Source organism: Argiope bruennichi, chromosome 3 (genome assembly GCF_947563725.1).
Source record: "Argiope bruennichi chromosome 3, qqArgBrue1.1, whole genome shotgun sequence".
NCBI classification, from domain to species: Eukaryota; Metazoa; Arthropoda; class Arachnida; order Araneae; family Araneidae; genus Argiope; species Argiope bruennichi.
In genome coordinates, this window is record NC_079153.1 from 23752327 (window position 1) to 23779380 (window position 27054).

The 27054-nt window shown below is 25.3% G+C and overlaps 1 protein-coding gene across 1 annotated transcript; it reads right to left on the minus strand.

The window, feature by feature from the left end:
• Positions 1-1217: 1217 nt before the first annotated feature.
• LOC129963209 (protein farnesyltransferase subunit beta-like) lies at positions 1218-26743 on the minus strand. The gene is made up of 13 exons (XM_056077395.1): positions 26557-26743; positions 25489-25556; positions 22638-22713; positions 19637-19728; positions 18210-18259; positions 18022-18118; positions 15619-15702; positions 14598-14684; positions 13095-13224; positions 11300-11432; positions 8618-8729; positions 7550-7664; positions 1218-3290 (listed from the first exon to the last, which is right to left on the minus strand). The coding sequence occupies exons 1-13, from the start codon at positions 26692-26694 to the stop codon at positions 3156-3158; spliced, it is 1317 nt and encodes a 438-aa protein (XP_055933370.1). The 5' UTR covers positions 26695-26743; the 3' UTR covers positions 1218-3155.
• Between the last annotated feature and the right edge of the window lie 311 nt (positions 26744-27054).

Sequence of the window (27054 nt, forward strand, 5' to 3'; positions counted from 1 at the left end):
TCATTATAGCATATATTGAAGTACATTGGAATTTTTTAGGCATAAAAAAATTTACACAAAGATTTTACAAGAATTCATATTGGAATAAAACATTTTTTTTTTTTTTTTTTTTTGTGCCTTAAAAGTTACTTGAGAGCAGAATTATGGACATTACTTTCAAGAATTAATTATGTATTCAGATACAACAATAAAAGTATAGAATGAATCAAATGTTACAACAAAGGCATCAAACATAAAATTCACAATGGATATCATTAGGATTCAATAAAAACCATATGATACGAAATTATACTTGAAACTTTATAGCTTCCTTTTTCGAATTTCAAATTGTACATGATTATTAACTGTCTGAAAATATTCAAAAATTAGCATATGGAATTATTTTCCTGCATAGAAATATTTATCAGAGCAATTTTTTTTAAAAATATTTTTTATGAAAGGAAATAATTCTTCTGTCAGATCCAGATTTTATATTTACTTTAGAACAGTTTTGAAATTTGTCATGGAAGATTAGATATACCTCAAAATGGGAAAGATGGAAGTAGAGATGAGATTCGAAGTATCAAAAAGAAAATATAAAATTTACCATAATTCTTTATATAACACAGCATTTCTAGATTTATTTTATATATTTATAGATTATTTTTTAGACTTATTTATTATTTCGTTCACATATATTAAAATTTTTGTTTATTTGGCTTATGCTAGCATATATGTTTGATACCTTTGTACTATAAGCTATATTGAAGTAATTATATTTTTAAATTATTATTAAGGGGAAAGATTGATTAAAAAATCTTTAATGAGATAAATTTTCTAATAATTACACATGAAACAAGTTTAAACTTTTTAAAATGGCATTTACCAATGGAATATCAATATTATTGAATTACGGTATTTTTTAATTCTTATTTCCAAAATCAATTTATATGTAACACAAAAAATATATTTAACTATTATAATTTTTAAAAAAAATTCTTTTTCCCCCAAGAATTAAATGGAAGATAAATGGCAAGAATAATTTAATATATTCATAAAATTAATAATTTATATCATGCATTAAATATACATAAAATGTATTATTAAAATTATTATTATATAAAACACATATAATGAGTACATATCTCAACAAACAAAACATTATTCCATTATTCTTCAAACAAATTAAAAATTATTAAAGAGGAGAATTATGTATTTTAAATTCAGTGTTATATAAATGTATTTCATAGAAAGCTTAACTTTTAAGGCACTATACTTCATTGCTTAGACAATTTAATACAAGTTATAAATTGAATGAGATAAGCAAGACAATGTAATAATCATTAGGTTTCTATAAAAATATATGAGATAGCAAAAGAAATGTATTGATGTAGGCAAGATTTAATCATAAAAATGTCGAAAAACTGATTTACTTAACTAAATCACAAATATTCTCATTGCATGCTAATTGAAAGACTTTTTTTTACATCAAACAGCATAATATTTAATGTTTTGATGCCAGTAGTAATGCATTTAGTTAATCTGTGACACTAGGTTTGTACATTATGAGGCCGTTTTCTTAATTAACTGGGAGATTTATTTTCTCATTTCAACAAATTTTTACAATGTTAATGATTTATTTTAGATTAATCATTTTTATGTTATAAATTTTGCAAAAATGTATTTGATTCATTTTTTAAAAATATTATTGAAGCAGACACTTGATGCTTATAAATATTCTAATACGTAAGTGAATGGAATATAACATATAAAAGCGTGTTTAATTATATTGTATAAAGAGTTAATATTTTCCCAATACTTTATAATTAATAGAATTTTTGTATTTTTTACAAAGTTTTTAAATGGAAATTAGAAAATGTTTTTTTAATCAACATATTTGGAGCACCCCCCATCCCCCAGCCTTACCAGAAATCTACCATTGAATTTCAGTTGTTTCGAAGCAATAAAAACATGTTAAAATTCATTTGAAGGTATATTCAAAAGTTTTAAAAAACAAAAAACATAAAGGTTGGAAAATTTTTAAAAAACAAAAAAAATAAAGGTTGGAAAATTTTTAAAAAACAAAAATTTATTAGAAATTAAATAAAACATTGGTTTCTTAAAAATTTTTTAAAAAAGGACAAAACTAATTCATCTGATATATAGAAAATAGAAAAAAATGGGATAACATCTTTCTACATTACTATATTCACAAGTTACAAAGCTAGCAACTCAGTGAATAATTCAAAAAAATATTACAGAGTGTGTAATCATAACCTTCGGTTTACTAATACCATTGTTGGTTGGCATAAGAGGATCTCAGTTTAAGATTAAATATTACAAATTAACTCAAAATTATTGATTTTATTTCATTATAACATGAGATATACTTAGCTACCAAATTAGTGCAAAAATGAAATTCAAATGAATAAATAATAAATTAAGCTTTAATAATAATTTAAAAATAAATTTTTCTTTCAATAAATCTCTAAAGAAATTTTTTTAGTGCAATTTAAGAAGACATGAAAATTTATTAATAATACAAAGAAAAATTAATTATTGGCAGTACTATTATTTAAGTTTTTTTAAAATTTGTCTTCATTAAAATTATTTAAAAAGAACATTGTAAATCAATTAGAGAAAACCTTTGTCAAATTATGATTTAATTCAGAGGGGAGGGGGAATGCAATGGAGGCATATAGTGTAGGATTTTCTCTAGTAATGTAAAACTTGTAAGGAATATAAAATGCTATTTTATAACTACTTTTTTCAAAACAACAAATAAATAAAAAAGAATGATAAAGGACAATGAATTTTCTTCAAATCCAATATCGATTTTTGCACCAAAAATTTCATTTAAATAAATTGAAAAAAATAATAGTAAAAGAATAATTTAATTGAAAAAAAAATTGGGGAAACAAAATTAAAAAATATATATGTAAAAATTCTAAAACAAATGGCAGCAATATAAAATTATTTACACTTTTAACATGTATATATATGTACACAGTAGGTATAGAATTAAAAAAGAAATATAAATATCCTTCACACATTTTGATTTCTCAATCTATATGGGAAGGAAATTGAGCTTGGTAGATTCGTTTTGTAACAAAAACTATTCATAAACAAAGAGATCAGAGAAATTGGGTTGGAGAAAATAACAATTCTTTACAAAATTATAATTCCATTTCATCACCAGAATCTGATATTTCGCACTCATCAGGCATAACAGGATAAGTTAATTGTTGGAAATACTGAATAGCTTGTATAGCAGTGGGTACACAAATATTGTAAATAGGATGAGTTGGTATCTGGAAAAAAAAAATGTTTAAATTCTTAACTGAAGATTGTTTTCTAAAAAAAAAGTTATAATTATTAATTTTTAAGGTGTAATTTGCAAACATAAAAATGCTTGCTTATTTTTGTGGCCCTTTCAACAAATCATCAAAAAATGGAAACTTTCACCAGCAATTTATGCATAAGGGAGTTGGGTGATCTTAGCATAATCTGAATATCATTAAATTAACTTGTTATCCTAACATAATCTCAAGATCACCAAGTAAACTCAGGAGTCATAAAAGCAAACTGTTGAATAACTGAGCTTATCTGATAATAATAGTTTGAACATATTCATTCAAATAATTTATTTGGCAATTATTTTCTGCTTTTGCAATTAGTTTACTTACAAATTCCTGCAGTTTAAAAATCGTCTCTTCAATTTTCATATTTATTATTTTAAATATCTACAACGAATTTCTTTTCTTATGCCTTTCACTATTTTGAAATTGTAATCTTTGCTTGCTCATTTTTCCAAGATATTCAGAGTGGACAATTTTCTTTATATTTGAGTACTTTTGCAATTTGAAACTTTTCTATTCTACTTTATTTTCTACATTTCAGTTGAAAACCAGAATATTTCAACATATATTTTTTCCTTCAGTTTTTAACCTCAATGTATTTATTTAAGAGAAATTTCCTTTCAACTATGCCCTAGCCACAGAGTTTTATCATCCAAATCTTAATTATTTCCTACAACTTCTGATAAGACTTTTCATTTTTTTTTTTTTCTCTATAATTTGATGAAAACTTGTTCATTCAATTTTTGGAGACTTCAAACTTGTCAAATTCTACTGAAGTGCAAGCCATACCATTCAAAAGGTTGTTCAAATCTATTAATAGAATCACATTCTTTTTCTCAGAGACATTTATAATTCACAAGAACAGAAAGAATGGCTTTCATCATGTTATGGCATGGCTTATTTAGCTATTCTTCTCAGATCTGAACTCTCATATTTCTGGTGAGTATATAGTTGAGAAGAAAATTATTTGAAATTTTATAAATGAAGTACATGATAATTTCGAAATTCATGATTCAAATCTGTTGATGCCCCTCCCCCTTTTTCTTACTGATTAATAAGTGTAGAGGTCGGTGATGGCCCTTAAAATGTTGATGAAGATAAAATAAAAATTATGGTGTAGCTAAAAATGTTGAATATAATGCTTCTATAAAAAGCGGTTTATTGTACTATGAGAAGAAGCATGGAGTTACCCAGATACCAATGGTATAGCATCCATTCCAAAGTATATATAGTTGGGAGCTCGCCAACTTGGTGCATTCGTAGCAAAGTACTTAACAATAAGCTTTTTTAACATTGTTCCATCAAAGATTCCAGTATTAACTTTTCTCATAATGGTGTACAAATCCTAAATTGAAAAATGAAAGAAATGCTATTTAAAGTTTCTAGACCTTCAAGAATAACAATTTTCATGAAGTGAAAATTTTCAAACAGCCTGTGACCATCTTTTCATATCCCGAGCTAAACATAGTACAAGTGGGTAGTCTATATAGAAGAATGTAACAAATGATAGGATAATTCTGGTTTAAAATAAGAAAAATGTTTGTCTGGATGTAAAATCCTTGTTGCATTTAGATTAAAAATTGTTATAAAATGTCCTTTTTGATATATAATATAAAATTTATTCATTTTAATTGCTCGTTCAATAGTAGCTACTTTCTCCAGACATCTGGTTCTCCAAAAATTCTTAGGAAGTTTTCCATTTTCTAAACATTTGAAGTATAATCTTCTCTTCTTAAGGATGAACTTTTGAATATATAATACATATTAGATAAAAAGAGGTTCAAAATATCATGAAGACTACAACTTTGAATTTCATCTCATGCACACTACTTTTGAATTTCATCATTCAATAAGTAAAAAATTTCTAATTTACTGATGGACTGTCCATTGAGAAAGATAAAAAATTTCTCAAATCCGATTTTTGCATTAGATTACAAAAATCTCATAAAATGTCTTTGGCTGTGGTATGAATCATTAAAAGTGAAGCCATATATCAAGGTTCAACTGTCATGTTTTTTTGTTTTTTTTTTTTCTCCCATTCCGAAACAGAAAAAGTAAAAAAGTAAATTCATCTGCCTTGTATCAAAAATTGAACGAATATTCATCAAGAATTAGACTAAAGACATTAAGATCGTCCAGATTCTAAACAGAACATTGCCAAATATAAATGCATCCTTTCAAGAGCTACACAAAAAAAATAATGCTCCTCACACTTAAAAGATCATTTCAACTCTGAATCTAAAGTATAATAATATTATCTCCAACTGCTGGTCTTGTTGAAAATTCCTTCCTTGTCTGACAATCTAGCTTGCCCTATCTCCTTTCCCTCATACTATACAGGGGAGGGGTGGAAAAAATGGAGATTGACAACTCTTCCATATTCAACATTCCTTTTCTGTTGGTGGAAATCTCAAAGCAAAGCCCATAATACAGTCAAATTGTTTTGAAAAGTGTGAAATGTGACAAAAATACATTTCAGCTATTTTACTAGTTTAAGTTATTGAGTTTTCTGTTTAAAGCATGTCTATAAGTCCAAATTTGAAGACAAAATAAATAAATAAAGGATTATCATAAAAAAAATTAACCTAGTGGCAACTAGGTTTTGAAAAATGTTGAACAGTAATATTCCAGAACATAATAGTCATCAGAAAATGTGCTTAAACTTAATGATTGAGAAAAAATGTTAATTTCAAACTTAATCTTCTTCTTTTTATCTGAAAATCATAATGCCATCTGAAATCATAGAACACTTTTAGAACAGAATTTATTCTTTCAGTCCGCAAACTGAAAAACTGATTGCTGATTGAAGTTTGCTTGAATTATTTTTCAAGGATTTTCTTAGAACCCAATGAAAAATCAAATACTTTTCCAAAGCCCCAAAGACAGCAAAATAAAATTCAAGGAGTTTTCAAGAAATTTTAAGATGTATGGGTTTCTATGCAGTAATGATAAAAAAATATGCAATTTTATTTCATAGAAATTCATATCAATAATATAAAAAAACATATAATAATAAAATGACACATTTCTTGAATATTTTGAAATTATACTCTAACTATGTAAAGAAATTACTAAAAAAAATTTATTCAAAAGTAAACATTTATTTAGTAAGTTAGGTTCAATAAAATTTTGGCAAAATATATTGATTTGAATTTTTTTTCCAGTAAAAAATTATTTGTTCTATCTATTTTTATACATATAGAAACTAAATTTTTATTTTTTTTGTAAACAGTTTTAAATAAATAATTCTTTTAAATAAATAAATCTTAATCATATTTTTGTGTTTGTTTCACAAATGGAATTTTAAGTTTGATTATCAAAAGGGAAGAATCAAAATCAATTTCCTAAATGGCTCCATGGGAGTTTTCTTTATTCATCATGTTCTTGCCCCCCGGGGGGCACTTCGAAATGAGGATGAAATGCTTCCGGCATGGTGGTTGGATCTCGCCACCCTGGTGGGTACACTAATAGGTGGGGGATCTGGCTCCTCCCATTGATGACGGGACGTACTTCCTTCGGGGAGGGTTGTACCGTGGCCGGTGGCGGCCCTTAGGACTCAACCACAGTTCCCGCCAATGTTGCTGTTGCGGCAGTCCGGTCATTCAGTTTTATGGTTTAAATCCGTGTGCCTTCGGGCGGGTCGGAGAGTTAGATGGTTGACTTATTCATCATGTTCGGTTTCCATGCATTTGATTCTTTAGTTAAAACTTTGATGATAAGAATTTGTTTAAAACCAGAAATTACCATTATTATTTTTTTTTTAATTAAGACTACACAAAGTTGAAAAATTTCATTTGCTACAATTCCAGATTCTGTACAGTGTCTAAGACTACACTGAATCCATACATTCAAAGTGGAGTGTCCTAACTGAAAAATATTTCTTATCTAAAATATATGTAATGAATTTAATTACATAATCATTGAATTGTAATTAAATATACACTGAATTCAATTAAACAACAAAAATATTCATGCATTTGTTTAAAAAAATTTGGAGTAAAACTTTTTTCCAGAACACAGATCCATAATATACCAAGAAATGCAGTTTATATCTTTTATTTCTGAGAATTAAAAGTTTGAAATTAAAATAACCAACAACATAAAAGGCCAACAATATTAAAATTGTGATGTAGCATTTACATTTTCAAAATTCCTTAAAATTCTTATTTGGAAATAATAATGTATTAAAAAATAAACAAAAAGTAACTTACAAGCTCATTATTATAATGTCCTATAACAGTCTCATATCCTTTTATTCCATTATGAAAATGTTGGGCTACAGATAAGCCACTTAACGCATAGCAAGTATGGTAGTAGTCTCTGGTCCTAGAAACAAAAATCATAATTAATAGATTTTAAAATGAACATTAACCTTTTATATTAAGCAAAATCCAAGGCGAATTTAACAGAGAAACAAGAAGTGTTTTCCTCTTAAAAATTTTTTGACAAAAGATATGTAGTTTCATACATAATTTGTGATATTACTTATTTCTGTACATTTTTGTTGCTACCTCATTATTTATGATGATCTAGTAAAAAGAAATAGTTTTCTCTGCAGACTGATGTGAAATCTGAAAGATCAATATGATAAAGAAGAAAGAAGTTCAGATAACCTAGTGATAAAACCTATGCTCTAGCCAAAAATTACCAATAAAGCCACTAAATTATCCATAATTTTTTTTTTACTTCAAAAATCTAATTTATGCAGGACTAATTCAAATAGAAATGGTTTCCTCATGTTTTTACCAGTTTTTTTAATGTAAATAAATAAACTTTTTTTTTCCATAGATAATACTTCCAAGAAGTAAATTCTAATAGGAGTATATACTGTTTATGTTTGCAGTACGCATTTATTTTTAGGATTACAGGCATGGGAATTAAATAACTGGACAAAAGAATCCAAATGTTACCTGCATTTCATTATGTGCAAAATAATATTACTTAATTATAATATACTGATATAAATTAAGAATTAGAGTTTTAATTGAAATAATTTTATAAAAGTAATTTTTCTAAAAAAATAAAAATTATAAAAAAATTTTGCCATAAATTTCAATAAAATTTAAAAAATAAAATAAAGTAAGAATACTTCTTATCAGTCATTGACTGCTACATTTAATGAACACTCACCAATTTGAAATTTAACTCATTTACAAAACTTAATTACATTTCAAATACAGGAAAGCCAAAATTTCTGAATGATATTTCTTTATTTGCAAAAAAAAAAGTTTATAAATACTTTTAGAATTATAATAGTTTGAAAAATGAAATCCACTTACTTTCCAGGTTTGTCAATAAGTCCTCCATGAGGAGCTTGACAGCTGATAAGTAGATACTCCTGCAATGCTTTTTGATTAAATAACCAGCAAGACATATCCATATTCTCAGGATCTAAAATGAATAAAAAAAAATCCAAACAGAATTTAGTACCGAAATACTTATCTTCAGCTGAATTGTCATATTCATTTTAAAATAACAGTTTATTTAAAATATCAATACAATAGAAATGGATTTAATAATCTATCATGCTACCACAAACTCAAAGCTTGTCAATTGTTTTCTGAAACACCATTTCAAACAAATAATAACATCTTAAAGGTAATAAAAAATATTTGTCAGAATGAATGAAAAGCATCATTGCACAAAACATACAGAATGTTTTTTTCCTCCTCCTTCTCTTCTCCATACAACTATACTAGTTGATATATAAATACAGAAAAAGTAAGAATGAAAGTAAAGCTATGCACAAATATTAAAATACAATTTAATAACTGTATTAATTATAACAACAATAATTTAATAACTTCTATTTAATTATAAATTTGCCATTTAAATATCATCTGTTAGTGATAAAAAATTCCTTATGGTAATAAAAAAAATCTTTTGATCCAGAGATATCATAATATGTACCAAGTTGATTTAAAGATGTAGTTCAAATTCTTTAAAATATGTCAAATTTTTGTAAATCCTCCTTTCTCTAAATAATCCAAGGAATAAAATATGTCCAGGACAAAATATTCTTCTACAAATTCAAATGAAGGAAAAAGAACTTAAATATTAGTTTTATAAATATGGAATTTAATATAAGAAAGCAAAGTAAAAAAAATTACTGGTACTTATGCATTAATTACATACTACCAATTAATCACCAAAGACCAAGTGCCTATACCTTCTGTTGTAATTAAAATTTGACTATGTCCGTCAATGGCACGCTGTTAATATATAATTGCCAAATTATCCTTGCATAAACATGAATATATATTTAATTTCTATATAATTTTAACATGAGCATACTTTTAGGTATATTACATTAGAAGAAACTATTACTTCCTCTGTGACAAATGTAGTATTTGCAGATCTTGAATACAATGATTCTTTATACAGATTTTATGTTATTTGTCATTTTCTAATAATACTAAAAATATGCAAGAAATAATCCATGGCAACAAAAATTTAACAAAGTTAAATTAAAAAATAAAATTTCTTGTAAATTGAAAAATTAAATTTATTATTAAATTTAAAAGATATTAATTAAAGGTAAGAGAAAAATTACATTGTCTTAAATTTTTTAGTTATGTCACTGAACATGAAAAGCTTTTCCTCGTTATATAACAACTTATCAGTTAAACTGTAAACAAAATTAACAGCTCCTCTTTTATGTTAAAAACAGTGAATTATGCCAACTAAGGCATTTCACATCTTACAGCTTAAAATATATAAATCAACTTTTTATAAGGTTTATCCAAACATGCATCATTTACTCACAAATTGAAATATTGTGTCAAGCTATAATTTTAATATTAAACTAGTTTGAAACCTAAAATTCTCGAGAAACTGTAGATTCAAAAATAAAAATTTTCACAATAAAAACTTTTATTTATCTAAAAATTAATCTGTTTTTAGAGACAGGATGTTTTGAAAGAGTTCAAAGTAATTTTATACACAAGTGATCATTCATAACAGACTGTTTTTGCATGCTAGTTGTATGTTCCAGTTGTATGGACTTAATGTGTATCAGGCAGTCCAATTTTAAGTATACAACATTGGCTAAAGTAAAATAAATTGGTGCAATAGTCTCAAGACAGTAGGCATAAATTTAATACAAGAATTAAGGATAATAAGGAGTAGTAAACAGCATAGCTTTTGTATTGTGAAAGATTTTGAAACTGTCCATGTATCATTATGAATTACAGTACACTCTCGAGTATCCAGTTCACGACTATCAGACTAGCTTTTCAAAAACTAAAAACTGTTTCGACTCTTATCTTAGGGTTACCTTTTTGTATCTGTGTATCATGTACCAGTGAAAAATAATAACAGTTTGAATCAATTTTCGTAAGAGTTAGGCCTGTGATGTATGTTAATGTTTTGCTTATATTTCTTGCATTTAAGTCAAGCAATACCGAAATTATCCTAAAATGTGAATTCTGTAATTTATTTTTTCTCTAATAAATTCTTGAAACATGCAGTGTAGTGTATAAACACTTATAAATTATCAGTACAGAGTCTTTTATTTTAAATCAACATGTTACCAGCAACAATTTTTATGATTCATCGGGCCGCAGCCATGTTCACAATCTATGTGGCTTGAAATAAATTGAGGGCTTAGTAATCAATAAGAAATGAGAAAATACATATTATAACAGTAAGTTTTGGTATAAAAGTTTTGTCTTCTGGTATTGGTGGGCAAAGAAATGAATTCATATCTGACTTTTTTGTTAATCTGATCTGCCCTTCCGCCATATTAGGCCAGATACTTGGGAATGTACTGTATTTAAGCATTTACACTAAAATAATACTCATTAATTGTGAACAGTTCTATTTTAAAAATTTTAAATGAACCTTGAGTTTTAATAAAACACTTTAAAAGTTTGTGCAAATCCTACTGAATTATAATACATAAAGTAATTTGTTGAACAACTTTTTAAAAATCTTTTAAAATGTGAGATCTTAGGACTTACCTGTTTTGTTCAGCAGTCTATGTACAAGAGGAAAAGAACCTCCCTGCCAGAAAGAATAACAGCTATCAACCAATTTATTGGTGCGACCTTGAAAGCCACCTTCATATCTCATTTGCCTGTTGACTAGCCAACGCTTGAAAATGAAAATCATCACATTACTTTCAATTCTATCGTACATAAAAATCTTATTTCCAGTACAGCAATGATATTTTTCCACTGCCAATCTTCCAGAAATTTAAGATAATTTTAACAATAATTGACAAGAAGAAATTAAGGATCAACATTAGACAACTTACCACTAATTTGAACCAATCATTTTTAAAAATTATTGCTGACACTTGTAAATCAAAAATAATGCTAATTTCCCCCTTTCAAATTAATAAAACTGTGCAAATTCCAGCAATTGGCACATTTTTAAAATTAATGTTAAAATCGAGGGAAAAAAAACAAAACCTCAAAATGCATTTGAAATTATATTCTTACATCAAGTTTGCAAAATATCACACATTGGCTGGAATTAAAAATCAATATGTATAATTAAATGAAAATTTCTGTTTAACATTTAAAAGCCTGAAAGTCTCCTAACAAGTTTAATGTATGGAGATTTTTGATAATAGAAATTTGTATATGAGAGTTCACCTAGTATATACAAACAGAAAAATAAGAATTAAGATTAATTAAAAAATTTGGTAAAAAATAGTAATCAATTTTTATTTAGTTCTTTCAAAAAATAATTCTTTGGTTTAGCACAAATCTAAAATAAAGCATGAATATGTATATTTTTTAATTAAGAAATGTAATAAATATAGAATTTAAAACATCTGGAATATTTTTTTATTAATTTTATAATATACAGTTTCCAATAAAATAATAATATATCATTAAATCAAACATTTTTCAGTTGACTCTTTCAAATAGATAAGTTTGATGGACATATATGTCATACACTGGAGATTCAAGTATAGTAATTCCTTAAAGCTCATCAGGCGACACAAATGAAAAGAGTGTAAATCAGATTTGTATAAATCAAGATCTAATTTTGCACTCACAGTAAAACACTGTTTATACATTTCTCATTCATATGTTGTTTGCATTTATGCATTGTTTTATCATAGTCTTGATTCATTTGTAATCATTATAATGATACATTATTTATTTTATACAATCCAAAAGTTTAGGCATGCATAATTTCCAATTTTTAAGAAGATTTAATTCGTCCGGGAGATCTCAAGAGAGTACACCTTGGAAGTATTCTCCCGATTTCACTTTCAAGATATTACTGTTTCATTATATGTACTGTTATTATATATGATTTCAGAATTAATCACAAATGATAGATTAATTGTTAATCCTTTAAATTATTTGATGCTAATTTAATTGTTGGTGAAGGAAAATGTGAAGAAGATATTCTACCTTCCTTCATAGATTAGGCATAATTTTTAAATTAAAAATATTATCTTATGAATGAATTATTTGCACTATTTCTTAAAATTTCTTCACATAACTTGAATTACATAACAGATGTTTCTTGAAAAATATTTCAGTTTATCTATATGGTATAAATATAATAATAATATATAATGTTAAGTTATTGAATTGTCAAGAACAGCTTTGAAATCAAGCTGTGTAAATGCATGCAAAGAATTGAGGTCTAATCTGTCATGTTAAAATCATATAAACATCTTGTATGACAGGTTTTAATAAAGAAAAATATTCCAAATTTACTACTTCACTTTGCCTTTTTTTTTAAGAAATTAAACCAATTTTCTGAAAAAAAAGATGACATTATACTTACTAAAAGCTTATGAACATTAATAAGTTTTCCCTCCTTTAAAAGAACTAGGGAAGCAAGACCACAAAATGTGTAACCTCCATGTGCTTCCATGTCTGGAACACCTCCAAATCCACCTTCATACGTCTGACATCTGCAAAGAAAAGTATATTGAAATCCTTTATCATTATCTCATAAAAATGCACGAGTGAAAACTATCATTTTAATACTTAGATTCTACAGTATGCTTAAACATATTTTTTTTAAATAAAAGAAAAAAAATTTAACTAGAAACCAAAGATTAATATAATTTATTTGGTTAATTTAAAAAAAAAAGTTCCATAAAATAATAATTACTGACAAATATATCAATCAAAATTTTGTCTTTCTTTGAAATAAACAGATCAAGAAAAAAATTTTCAGTCTCATAAAACATTTAACAAGTGATCTACATTAATAAATGATTTTGTTCAATTAGTTTTTAGCAATAAGTACAAAATAATGATGAGATTTTAAAGATTACAATTTATTAAATACACTTTTTTCACACATTAAATATGCTGAACAGTTTAATCCTGATTAAATGAACAAGAATTTATTATCAAAAAAGACTTCATATCTGGTTATAAATCAATAAATATGCCATAAATTTTACTTCAACACATTATTCAGGATAAGATTTTTTTAAATTTAAAATTCAAATATAGCACAATATGTTTCCTCAATACAATAATATCTTTCTTATTCTAGAATTTGTAATTTGTAGCATGACTGCACATATAATTCTGTTAAATTTATATCCATGAATTATTCGCAAGTCAAGAATGGATTTGAAGTATAATTATAATTCAAAAGACATACAGAGCTTATGTATATATCTGCCAATATTTCAAATTCTATGTTTATATTATTATGTTTTATATTTCTTAGTTTCAGTTTCTTATAATAATAAGATTTTTCTTTTGACTACTTAATTCAAATCAAATTGATAAACTATCTAGAATGTTGCTTGGTAAATGCCTAACAAATACTAAAGGCTAGAAGTATCATAGCATTAATGATGTATTGCAGCTATTCATCTTACCAACTAATCCCTTTGAAATTAATTTTCAGTTGTCAACTATAAATTTCTGATTAGAGAGACATACATGTGCCTCAAGCAACTTTGCAACACAGCCTGATGTAATATGATGCAGTTTAAACAATTATACAAAATCAAAATGATTCATAATTTTTCAGGAGAGGATTTTTTTAAATAGCAGGCTATTACATTTTATTTCTGATATAATATAAAAATTTAAACATAAGGTAAAATCTTGTAAAAAAAAAGCTATAACTGACATGAACTAATAAAATTTTCAGAAGTAATTTCAACACAAATTAAATCACAATTAAACTAAGTTGAATTCCAATCCCTTTTAAGACTAAAATGCATGTTACTTATTTTTTTTAATTACTATTTTGCAAAATAATCATTAATATTTTATAAAAAAGTATAAAAACATAAACCAAATAAATGAAACAAACCTTGAAACCCAATGTGCAGTATTCTTTGTTAATTCCTGAGACCAAATGCTAGTCATCATGGCAACTGACAAAGCACAATAAACTCCTCTGTAAAGGGGGGGGGGGTGTTATATCAAGAAATTTAAATAAAAGTATATCACAAAATAATTTTTACAATACAAAACAAAAATTTATAATACAATACAAGAATTTCAATGTCATTAATATTTTCTTAACTAATGGCTGTATTACATCATCTAAATATTGTTGCAAATTTTAAGTAGAGTGAATGAAATTGTCATTACTTTTTTAAATGAATAAAAATTTATAATTACACAAAAGATATTCCAGATATAAACTCCATAATAATAGGGCAGAAGCCATTTTTCAAAATATTATATGCAAACTGTGCTAACAGCCAAGTAAAGGTGAATCTCTCTAAGCACTGACTCTTAATCATTTGCTCAAACAAAAATAATTTGTTCACTGACTTTACACACTCTTCCTGTAAATTAGTTGATGCAAATATTGTCAACTCTTTCACGATAACCCATATTAAATCATGGCAATTTATTTAGCTTCAAGCTTTATTTTAATTAAAATACTCTCAATTTGTTATTTTTCATTCCCCAGCTTATATTAACAGATTTACAAAAATTTAATAAAAAATTATTTACAAAATTCATAAAAATATTTTTTTTTGCACATCATTACATTGTATTAATGGGGGGATAACCTATCTAAGATAGACTTAAAGCTAAAAAAGCATAATTATATTTAAAGTTTTAAATAGCTTCATTTCTTGTATTTCACAAAATAAAACTAAAATGCTGTGAACCATCGTATACATCATTTGTGGAACAATAGAAATCTGATGATGAAATAAAGATCATCGTGAATTTGTAACTAAATAATGTCTTACTTTCCTTCTTTACATTTAAACCATAGAGAGAATTTCATTTTAAATTGTAATTATTGCAATAATGAAAGAAATAAATTTCTAACTATGATTTTCATTAATATCTGAAAGTAAAATACGAACCTTATATCACTTTCTGAACCCTCGTGCATTCGAAATGAACCATCTCTCTTTTTTAATCTAAATAAAAAGTTCAAAAGCTTTGCTCTGCAAGGGGAAAAAAGTTATTATTAAGCATGAAAGAAAAACAAAATACAGTAAGAATTCTTATTTTATATAATTTCTTTTATATAAACTTTTTAGGGTTGTTTTTTCAATAAGATAATAAATAATATTACAAATAATAACAAAAAATGAATAAAAAAATTGAAAAGTTGACTTTAAAACTTTGCCAAGAAAAAGCAAATGAAAAAATAGCAATAGTGATCATGAAATAATCAAAATACACAGCAATCAGCAGGAGTAGTTTGTCCTGAAACTTGTTGTAGTAAAGGAGTTAATCTCCCACCTCCCACATAACATCGTGGACTTTGGACAAGGCCATAAACACCACAAGTATTCAGATTTTCATTTTTATACATGAAAGTTATATGCCTTATCCATAATAATGAAAACTGGTACATGTGTATTCATTCCATGCCACTGACGAGCAAACGTTATAAAATATTGATCTTTGATGCAAAACTAGCATTTTTGCATTATCTAACTTTAATCTATATTGCAATCTTTTTATGACAATTAATAAACAGTTATTCGAAAATTGAATATGTATTTTCGCTATCTTCATCTGACAAATGGAAACCAAAATTCAAAATAGAATTACAATTATAGATGCATGATCATATAACATTTTTTTAAAATTTTATTTAAGCCATTGCATTTTTTGGGTTGGTGTGTTCATGTACACGTGAAAGTACAGACTAGTATACAGTCAACTCTTTAGAGATCTAAATCAAAATTTAATAAGAATCTACACTTTTGATGAAAATATCTGTCACAAAATTCATTTACTCAATTATTTATGTTTTTGAATTATCATGTCCACATGCATGCAAAAGCACAAACAAATGGTCAAGCCCATAATGAATTTGGATCCAAATTTCATATCGATGTAAGTTACAGATGCCAAATATGTGTACCAAATTTTATCTATCTACTTCGTTATGTTTTACAGTAGTGGGTTCACTTGTAGTTGGACATTTTGGCATACAGATCCTACAAACTTTTTTAGTTCAAAGTATTTTTTAGTTATAACATTGACAGAAAGATTTACATAATTTCAAAAAGGTGGCCCTTCCAGAGAGGTCTAAAATGTGGGGATTCATAAAAATCTCGTTTGAGTTTTTTTTATGCTTATAATACTTTTTCTCTGTTATTTGCTCAATTGCTTCTGTTTGTCGAGAATAATGAAAATTCAGCATTTTATATATTACATGTAGAGAAAGAGAAATTAATAATAAAATACATACAAAAGATATGCTGAATCTAATCTTGAATCTCCAAAATAAAAAATTACAATTAATTTTTAAAAAAACACTTAAAATTATACCATATAAACTAAAACTAATATGTGAGAAATTAAAAAGGCACATAATAGGAAAAGTTATGTTAAATGTTTTGAAAAGGACAAATAGATTTAACATAAAGTAATATTAAATTAATTAATATAAAATTTAATTTTACTTAAAGTTAAAACTTGCATTTTCTCAGTAAATCTCATTTTTATATTAACCACTTTATAAGAAATTCCACATATATTTAAGACAAAAGCATATAGTTTCCCAGTAGAAGAAATGTATATTGACTATCATATATCTTGTACTGTTTGTAGAAAGCTATTTTTTTAACAATTATTTTAAAAACTTGCATCAAATTTTCATCACATCAATAATAATAAACAAAATAATCTAAACATAAAACATTTAATCTTTCAAATATTTTACTTTAAAATAAGCAGTAATGTAAGTATAATGACTGTTGTTTTATACAATGCAACAATTACTAATTAAAACGATTTCTTTCTTGTTTTATATTTTTTTAAGGTTTGAATGACTGATGATTAAAAAAATTTTAATGCTAATATTGCATTAAATGAGTCTAGTACTAATCTAGTACATCAAAAATCAACAAAAATGAATAAATAGAAACATGTCTAGAAGAATTAAAGACCTCTTTTGTAATAGTAATATATATAATAAGTTATGAATATATGAATATTGTTCCCTTTTCTGAATCTATTTATTCTGATATTTGCCCATTTTCTAAATAAATATTAAAAAAAAAAAAAAAAAACCATTATTATGAAAATTATTAGAAGAGAGATTTTGAGGCAAAAATAAAATAATTTAATTGAAGAATTTCACTTTATTAATGATTTTTGACTTAGTTATATAATAACAGCTGAGAAATATGAGTGAAGTCACATAACTAATTTAGTGCAATTTTCTTAATATTTTTAATTCTATATTTGTAAGGCATATATGAATTTCATATTTTTGATTAAAAAATACATAAAATAATACTCACCTATCAATAACATCATAAGCTGCCTTACATTTTAGAATACATAAAGCATTAACAGCTGCGTAAGTTGGTGCTAAGTGAGGTTCTTGGCCTGGGCCACCTGCAAAAAACTCAAAGCTATTAAAATGCTGCAATATAAAAACTTAAAGTAATAAAATAGTTGAGTACATAAAAAATTTACAAAACAGTACCTGCAAATCCACCATTCTCATCTTGGCATAATTTTAAAAATTCAATAACTCTACAAAATAAGGAGGAGAATGTTAATTGAAAATTTGGCATTTCATATATTACATGTAAAGAGAGCAGTTAATGATAAAATATATCAAATGATATGAAGAATTTAGTCATTACTCTTCACAATTAATCTAGAAAAATAGACATTGATATACTGTACAAACTAAAAGTGTACACTCTAAAAACAACAAAAATGTCAAAGTCCAAAATTATAAAAGATGAAATAAAAAAACAAAATACATTGCCAAAACAATAATCAAATTTTAACCCTTAATTTACCACAAGAGCTCTATTAACATTTTAAAAAAACTAATAATTAACAAAAAGATTAATAAATATGAAGAATAATAATCAAAAATTGCATAACAATATCAAAATAAAAGAATACATATAATATTTTATAATTGTATAATCTCCAAGAAATTAAAAGATGGTAAAAGTAATATAAAAAACTGAGTTAGCAATAACTACAAATAATCACAATTATTTCATTTATTTTTCTGAAATTTCTTAAGTTTCTGAAATTTCTTACTATTTAAACTTTTATATAAATTTAACAGCACCAATTTTTAATTTAAAAATTCATGTGTATTATATAAAAATAATTTTTTAAGGATTTATTTAGAAACAGAAGTTGAAACAGTATAAAAAAGCAAGGGAAATATTTTTATATTATTTTTAACTGATTATAACTATTTTCATATGATTAAGTTAATATTATTTTAATCATGAAGCAGTGAAGCACCTGGGATAAAAATTTAAACAAAACAATAGCTTATTATCATTTTTTTAAAACATGCAAAATGCAGTTTGAAACTTTAAATAAATAAAAATAAAAATTCAGCTCCTTTACCATCATTTTATACAAGCAAGAAAAAAGGCAGAATTTATTTCATTCAAAACTCTTACAAATGGAAGATATAAAAATTCTTTAAAATATAAGGATTAATCAAGGGAAGTAAGAATTATAAAACGTAATAAAAAAAGTGAAATTTTAAATAAAATTTCTTTTCTTTTTTTTAAGAAATCAAATGTAAAGTAAAAATCTTAATTGTTTTTACAAAGTCTGCAGTTTAAATTATGATAAATGAAGCCTATTATTATTTATATTAAAACAAATTCTTCTATATTTCTAATATAAGATCCTTAAAAAAATAATCAGTATTTTATAGAAAATTAAAAATGAATTTTTATTGAAAAAATTAGAATTGATTTAATAGACTTATAGTGTAAAATTAATAAAATTATTTTTTAAATATGTTTAATAGAAGTGAAATAAAAACCTGTAATTTATTTGAAACTTGGTCTATCAAAAAATTTAAAAGAATCATTTGTATAAATAGAGTATAACTGTACATGACGTAAGAAAACGTATATTTACTGAGATTTTGTTTCCTCAGGGATTGGTTCATTCAAGATCTCAATAGAATGTAATATCCAATAGCAGAGCCATGAACGACTAGAATCCAATACCTGAAAAGCAAGGAAGAATACAAATGAGGAGTAGATATACCTGCACATTAAATATAATTATATGAAAAGAATTAACCAACAAATAATATGCATTTTAATATCATAATTAATGATTCTCAAATGTTATTAATTATAATGACCAATGAAGAAAATTTTAGTATTGCAAAAGTCATGAAAGATTTTTCAATTCCTACTATTAGTTCACACTCTCCCTATATATATTTATATATATCCTATATATATCTTGTTATATATCTCCTCCCTATATATATCTTGTTCAAATTTTCAGACATTAAAAAAATACTTTTTATTCATCCACTCAAGTTCAAATACATTTTTTAAAACTTGTAGTGGATGACGCTTGATATTAATACAGTTTTTTCAAATATTAATTCATTAATTAAATTTAATTAATTTTTAATACCTTAAATAGAGTTTTAGCATTTTGTAATGAAAACTGAAATCAACAGGAAGTAGCTCAATCGGTAAAATGCAAGGATTTCAGTATTTTTTATGTGAAGGTAAAGAATGCGAGTTCAATTCTTGCGAAAACAATAATTTTTTGTTACTTAATAATTTTTCTGATAATTATTCAATAAAAAGTAACTAAAATAAAATTTTTCTTTGTTAACCTAAGTAGGAATTGAATTTTAAAAAATTTATATTACTTGTTTGTTTTTTAAAGTCAATAATTGATATTACAAAAATTTAATGATTAAGACAAAAATAATTTGGTGGAGAATTTATCATTCCACACTCAAAACCAAGAAAATAATCTTGTTTTCAAAGCTTTAATTAAATTTTGTTAACTAGTGTGATTGATCTGTTAAGACAAAAAATTTCTATAATAACTAAACATTAAAAAAAAATCTATTAAAATTAATTTCAAATGCTGAATATGAATACAAAGCCCTAAAATTATCTAATAAAGAAAAATAATAAGCAAATATTCAACACAATCTGCAGTTACACTAAAAAAAAAAAAAACTAATTTATTTGATTAACATTATTATTTGAAGTAAATTTGAAGGCAAGTAGAAACAGAATTTTAATTTTCAAACATATTCAGATAACAACAATAGTATGTTTGAGCAAGTTCCTTACTAATTCCCCAAGTGATTTGAAAAATACATGCAACACAAATGTCAAGAAGAAACGGAGCTACTTTGAAGGCAAATAGATATAGAAATGGCATTTTAATTTTCAATCATATTTAGATAATATCTGGACAAATTTTCCACTTATTTGTCAGGTGATTTGTGCATGCTGCATTGAAGTCAAGAATATAAACTTAAATTTTTCACATAGAGTCAATAACAAGACTGAGTCTCTACCATCGTCACATCAGCCTAAAATCAGAAAAAGTATTCCTCTCTACGAATATACAGCATTTGAAAAGTTTCTTTTAGTTAAAAATTTCAAAATGCAAATACAGAATAATTCTTTTAAATACAATTGAAAGATCCATGTAAAAATAAAAAGGTTAAACAAATAACGCTGAACAATAAAGTATGAATATATATAGAGAGAGACAGATAGGTTAAATACTTTATTTCTATATCATTTTGTATTAGTGATCTAGAAACAAAGTATTGGACACAAAGCAAAATCATCAAACATTCATAGTAAATAATTTTCTGTTATTTTTTTATTTATTAATAACCAAAATGTAATGCTCTACAAACAATACAGTTTAACTCAACAATTTTGGCACAACTATACTTCATGTGGGGTATAAATGTGCACCTTGGAGCAATTTTTTAAAAAATATTTTTGTTAAAATTTCCATTTTATCAAGTAAAAATCCAGAAAATTTGGGATATTTATGCAAAATTGTTTTTTTTCCCCCTTTTCTAAAAAATTTTGAAACATCACACAAACTTTATAATGCATTTTTTTTTTTTAATGATACCAATTTAGCTGTTCAATTTTCCTTCCATAATTTAACACTTTTTAAAAAATGTTTTCAAGCATAATTTACAACAATACTTTCATAATTGCAATGAAATTAAAAGTAATTACATTGATTATATAAATATTTCATTACATTTTTCCTTTCAGCAGATTTAAAGCAAAGGAATAAAGATTTTCCACAGTTTTGTTTATTCTTCCACAATGCAGAGTGAAATTTGTAAATAAAGCTCTTTAAGATATTAAATATTTTAAATAATACATACAAAAAGCTATATGAGGTTATGATAGCTTTTTAAAAAAATTTTATCATTGCATTTTAATCTAGCTAACATGCTATTGGATGTAAATATATAAATCCATTTGAATGTTGAAATTATTTTGCAGAAATAAAGGAAAATATTTTTAATTAAAAGTCATATGATACAGATCATCATAGCTGACTCATCAACCCACCCAAGGCATACAAAAGAAATTGGAATAACTGACTCTACCATGACACCATTGGCGGGAAATAAGGTTGAGACCTAGTGTCATCACCAGCCACAGTACAACACCTTCCATAGAAAGAATGTCCCATCATCTGTAAGGATAGCCACCGTACACCATTTTTGTATCCACCAAGGAATCAATCATTTTTCCAGGAACTTCTAATCCCATATTTGAAGTGTCTTCAAGTGTATTCAGATAAAGCAGAAAGTTATTTCATGTAATTTAATGCCATTGGTCTATATATAAAATAATTTCAAGGCACCTAAGCAACATATCTTGAATATCTATTACAAATGAAATTTATCACCTAACATTAAAAGAACCATAAATATCAAATTATATATAAGAGATTCCATTAAACTGAAGCTCAGTCGCTATTACAGACAAACCAATTAGTTACCACAGGCTACTAATTTGAAATAATGGGAATAAACTTTATTTTAATAAACCAGAATAAAGGCAAGAAATGTAGAATAATATATGTATAAAAAGAGATTTATACTAACCTCCAAAGAAGATGGTAAGTAATGGAGCCCTTTCTTTAAAAACTGCACATGAGCATCTTTTTGCAAAATAGGGGCCCTGAAGTGGCAAATGAAAATTAATGGAAAAAAAAAAATATTATTATATGGATTTTTAAATTTTAATCTATATAACAAGCAGTCATTTATAAACAAGCAGTTTTTCTGAATTTCACTTATGCTCACAAATAATAACATATGTCATAAATAAATTTTTCTATTTAATAAAACTATTTGAAAGGAAAGAAACTCATAATAATACATAACTATCCCATCCAAAATTTGGAGATATATAAAGTTGTTAAAAGTGAGGACCACTTTTTATTGATAGATATATGACAAAATATGCTAGAGTAAATGACAAGGTTTAATTAAATCTATATACTTATAATAAAGCTCAATGTGTGTGTGTGTGTGTGTTGGCGCTCTACAGGCCAGGTCATTTGACATACAGCTATCAAATTTGGTACATGTATACCTTAGATGTCGGGAATGTGCACCTGGGGTCCCTTTTTTTGAAATTTTAATTAGAATTTTAATTATTAATTAAAAACTAACTTTCCCGCCAAAAAAATCTTCCATTTTCCCCACCGCCAACTTTTCCGCCAAAAAAAAAATCTTCCATTTTCCCCACCGATTTAAATTATTTTTAGGTTAGTTGCATGCTTTTGTAAGTAAATTGTATTTATGTTAGTTATGTATTTTTTGTATATGCTTATAGTTTTAAGTACATCGTTTTTTAAATAGTTTTTTTTAAGCTGTTTTCAATGATTTAAATGATTTTTAGGTTAGTTGCATGCTTTTGTAATTAAATTGTATTTATATTAGTTATATATTTTTTTGTATATGCTATTAGTTTTAAGTACATCGTTTTTTAAGAAGTTTTTTTAAACCTGTTTTCGACCAATTATTTTAAACGATTCATTTTATTTTCTTAGTGTTTGATGCATTTAAAATTAAACATTGCTAATGAATCGATCTGTTCATGATGAATCTGAGAAAATTTTGTTGCCAAATTCTTGAGATATTACATAAATTAAGAAAGATATTCTTTAGTGCCCATAAAGTTCAAACGCTCAGTGACTCTATTATCAGTAATCATATTATTAAAAAAAATGCTTTGTTTCAATAAAAAATATTATTATACTAATTGCAGATTAATCATTTACACTTTAATTTAAAGCATAAATTCTACGAGGGGTAACAGCAAATTAGAAAAATACATATCACGTTATGACTGAAGGCCTTTATAATATTATGAGTGAATTATAATGACTATCAAAATTTGAAGCTTTAAAATATTTTGCTGAAGAATCTATTAAAGTTGGAATTGCATAAAATATTTAATGGTATGACCGGAGTTTAACCCCCTGCTTGCGCAGTTTTCAAAAATCGCCAACAACGGCCTTGCGAAATGTTCAAAAGCAAAGGAGCAGATGTTCAATTATAGTGCATAATAAAGATTGCCAGCTTTGGCACGTTATCGCAACTTGGCGAAAAAGGGGGTTAAACTCCGGTTCAAACTATTTAATTATTAAAATTTAAACGAACATTAAGATTGGCGAACCGGCTTGTCGCCAAATAGCGGCTAATTTAAAAATAAAACAAAATTTGAAAAAAATTGTTATTATAATTTCAAAGAAAAATCAACTACAAAATATTGTAATAATTTTCAAGAAGTATTGATTAGTATATATTTTAGAATGGATAGAAATTCAGAATATTATCACAGTACTAAGCTGCTTTTACTATAATTACGATTCCATCAGAATTAGCAAAAAATTTCATTTATAATTTGATTATAATAGGAAGACAAATAACTCAAAAAAATTAAAATTATAAATATTTTGATTAATCTTATTATGTTATTTAGATTATAAAAACATTACTAATGACTGATTGATATTATCTACAACTAATATCACATTTTGAAGATGAATGATTGTTGAAAAAATTAATAGAAGACTGGGTTGAGATCCAGATCACCCATTCTATAAATCAGTAAATGGATGATTTCATGTCAAATTATGAAAAATTTTCAAAGGATATCCACAATTTCCTATTTTAATGATAATGAGATGTATTTATAGCATTCTTAATACTTTTTTCTCAAAATATTAATAATACTGAGAGTGGTTCAGGGAGTTGAAAATATTTTAGCTATTTTTAATATATTTCATTTAACAAAATATTTAGAAATTAGTAAATTTTATTTGTTTTTCTTTACATACATATATATATATAAACCAAAAATGTTTTCAGTTGACTTCTTGCACTAATTTTCTGTATGTGTTTAATATATTATTAATTTGATAAATGGCACAAACGAATTGAATTCATTAAAAGTATTCTTAACAGATAAACAAAATAATAGTCAATAAATGTTTTTAGCTTAAGTAAAAAATTTAAAAGGAATTATATATATTATTATAGAGAATGCAGCTGAGAATTCTTCAAAAATTATCTGAATTAACTAGAATCTTCTGAGAACTTATGCAGGGCCTAAAATTTCTTGGATTTTCAGTTAGTAGAATTTCATCCTAAAAACACATTATAACAGTTAAATTTAAACGAAAAGTTAAGATTAGCTTTTGAAACATGAATTTCGATTTTATTGCTTGTTTAATTGATGAATGAGAAACATTCAGTTTCTGCATTAAAAGAAAAAAGAATGAAATTTAATTGAAAAGTAATGATTGTTATGAACAGTAAAAAAAAAAAAAAAAAAAAAAAAAAGATTTTTTTTACACAGTGCAATAATAATTATATTTCTAAGAATTATACATATAAAAAAAATGATAAAATCAATTTTTAAAACATAAAATTTTTTTCATACATTGGATCCATATCTAATGTATGCCTGAGAACTTCAATACATCTCTTTACTGAATCTTCAACTTCCCACTAAAAAAAAATTTAAATATTAGGAACAGAAAATGGCAGACATTATATTTAACAATAAATTTAGATAAAAGATTGCATCTAAATACTTGAAAATATTGACAAGAATTTCAGAGACACTTATTATCAAGTAGAATTTTTAATTTACATTCATTGGCACAAAATAAAAATGAGTAAATGTGTAGAATATTGTATATTCTAAGACATTAACAAAGATAATAATTATATATAAGCTTTGATTAATTTACCATTCACTTTTTTTCACCAGTTTAATCCATTTAAAAATAGAAATGTTTTTATAAAATCCAAGGCTTTAGGAATTGATCAATATTAAAAGTATAGCATTCCATGCATAATAGAAATATTTTATCTTAAATTTAATTTTCATATTAGTTTAAAAATTTCACAAGTCAAAAATGACTACTAACGACAACTATTTCTAAAAGAATTAATTCTAGGAATACTAAACATTCATTATGTTTATTTAAATAAATCCATAAATATTTTATTTTTATATTAACATATCTATTTATTTAGATGTTGCATGCCATTTCTAATAACATGATTTGGGAAGCTTTTATTCTTCAAAATATTCACCAGTTTCAATAAAATAATTCTTGGGCTTCCATTAACAATCATTTGACTTAGCACATACATTGAAGGAAAAACAGACTAATATCGAAATATAGATTAATAGAATATTTCCATTTCTTACATTTAATGATACTTTTTACGGATACAATTACATCCTTTTCATATGAAAAACTTTTCATTTTTAATTAAACTATAAAATTAAAAAAAAATCCCGTCATTGTTAAAAACCGGCATCTGTCTGTTAGATCAAAAGTTTAAAATTCCATTTTATGGCATAAAATTTTGGCTTAAAATATAATTCTTACAGAAATAGAATTTTTTATTTAATCAACAATGAAAAAAAAATTACTGAAAGCGACAATGCACAAACGAAAGGGAAATTTTGTAAATGAGACTTTTACAAGCATACTTGTTCAACAGATGTAGCGGTTTCGTAGCCATCGTCGTCATAGCGCTGGTCTTCAAAATCTGCCGCGAGACATCGCATTTTTACAGCATTTGGTTTGAATCCTTCACCAGATTCAAAATCTTCCCAAACATCTTCCATGCTTATAAGTATTTGAATAACTTTCGAAAAATAAACAAACTAATGTTTAGAAAAGTTACTTTCCGAATTCAATAACGGTTGCAGATAAAACCAGACACCGTTAATTTTAATGGCATGATATAATAAACAAAATAAGTATTTAATACTTAAAATTAATATTCTTGTATTTATTCAAGATTCTCCTAATTTATATTTGATAAACAAATTATTAATCTAGAAAGAAGTAAATTTGTGATTCTGGATAAAAGTTGACATTGCAGCAAAGTGTTCTAGAAAAATAAAATAATTTCTTAGATGTAATAAAACAAAATGAAATAACTTGCTTCATCAAATAGCAGCTAAAGAAGAAAAAAAGATGGA

What these genes read in the sequence shown, in the direction of transcription:
- LOC129963209 (XM_056077395.1), bottom strand. Translation starts at nt 26,694, where the DNA reads ATGGAAGATGTTTGGGAAGATTTTGAATCTGGTGAAGGATTCAAACCA. An exon ending in ACATTAGATATGGATCCAAT is followed by an intron (nt 22,714 to 25,488) that starts GTATGAAAAAAA and finishes TTGCCACTTCAG; the next exon opens with GGCCCCTATTTTGCAAAAAG. An exon ending in TTAATGTTCATAAGCTTTTA is followed by an intron (nt 11,433 to 13,094) that starts GTAAGTATAATG and finishes TTCATTTTCAAG; the next exon opens with CGTTGGCTAGTCAACAGGCA.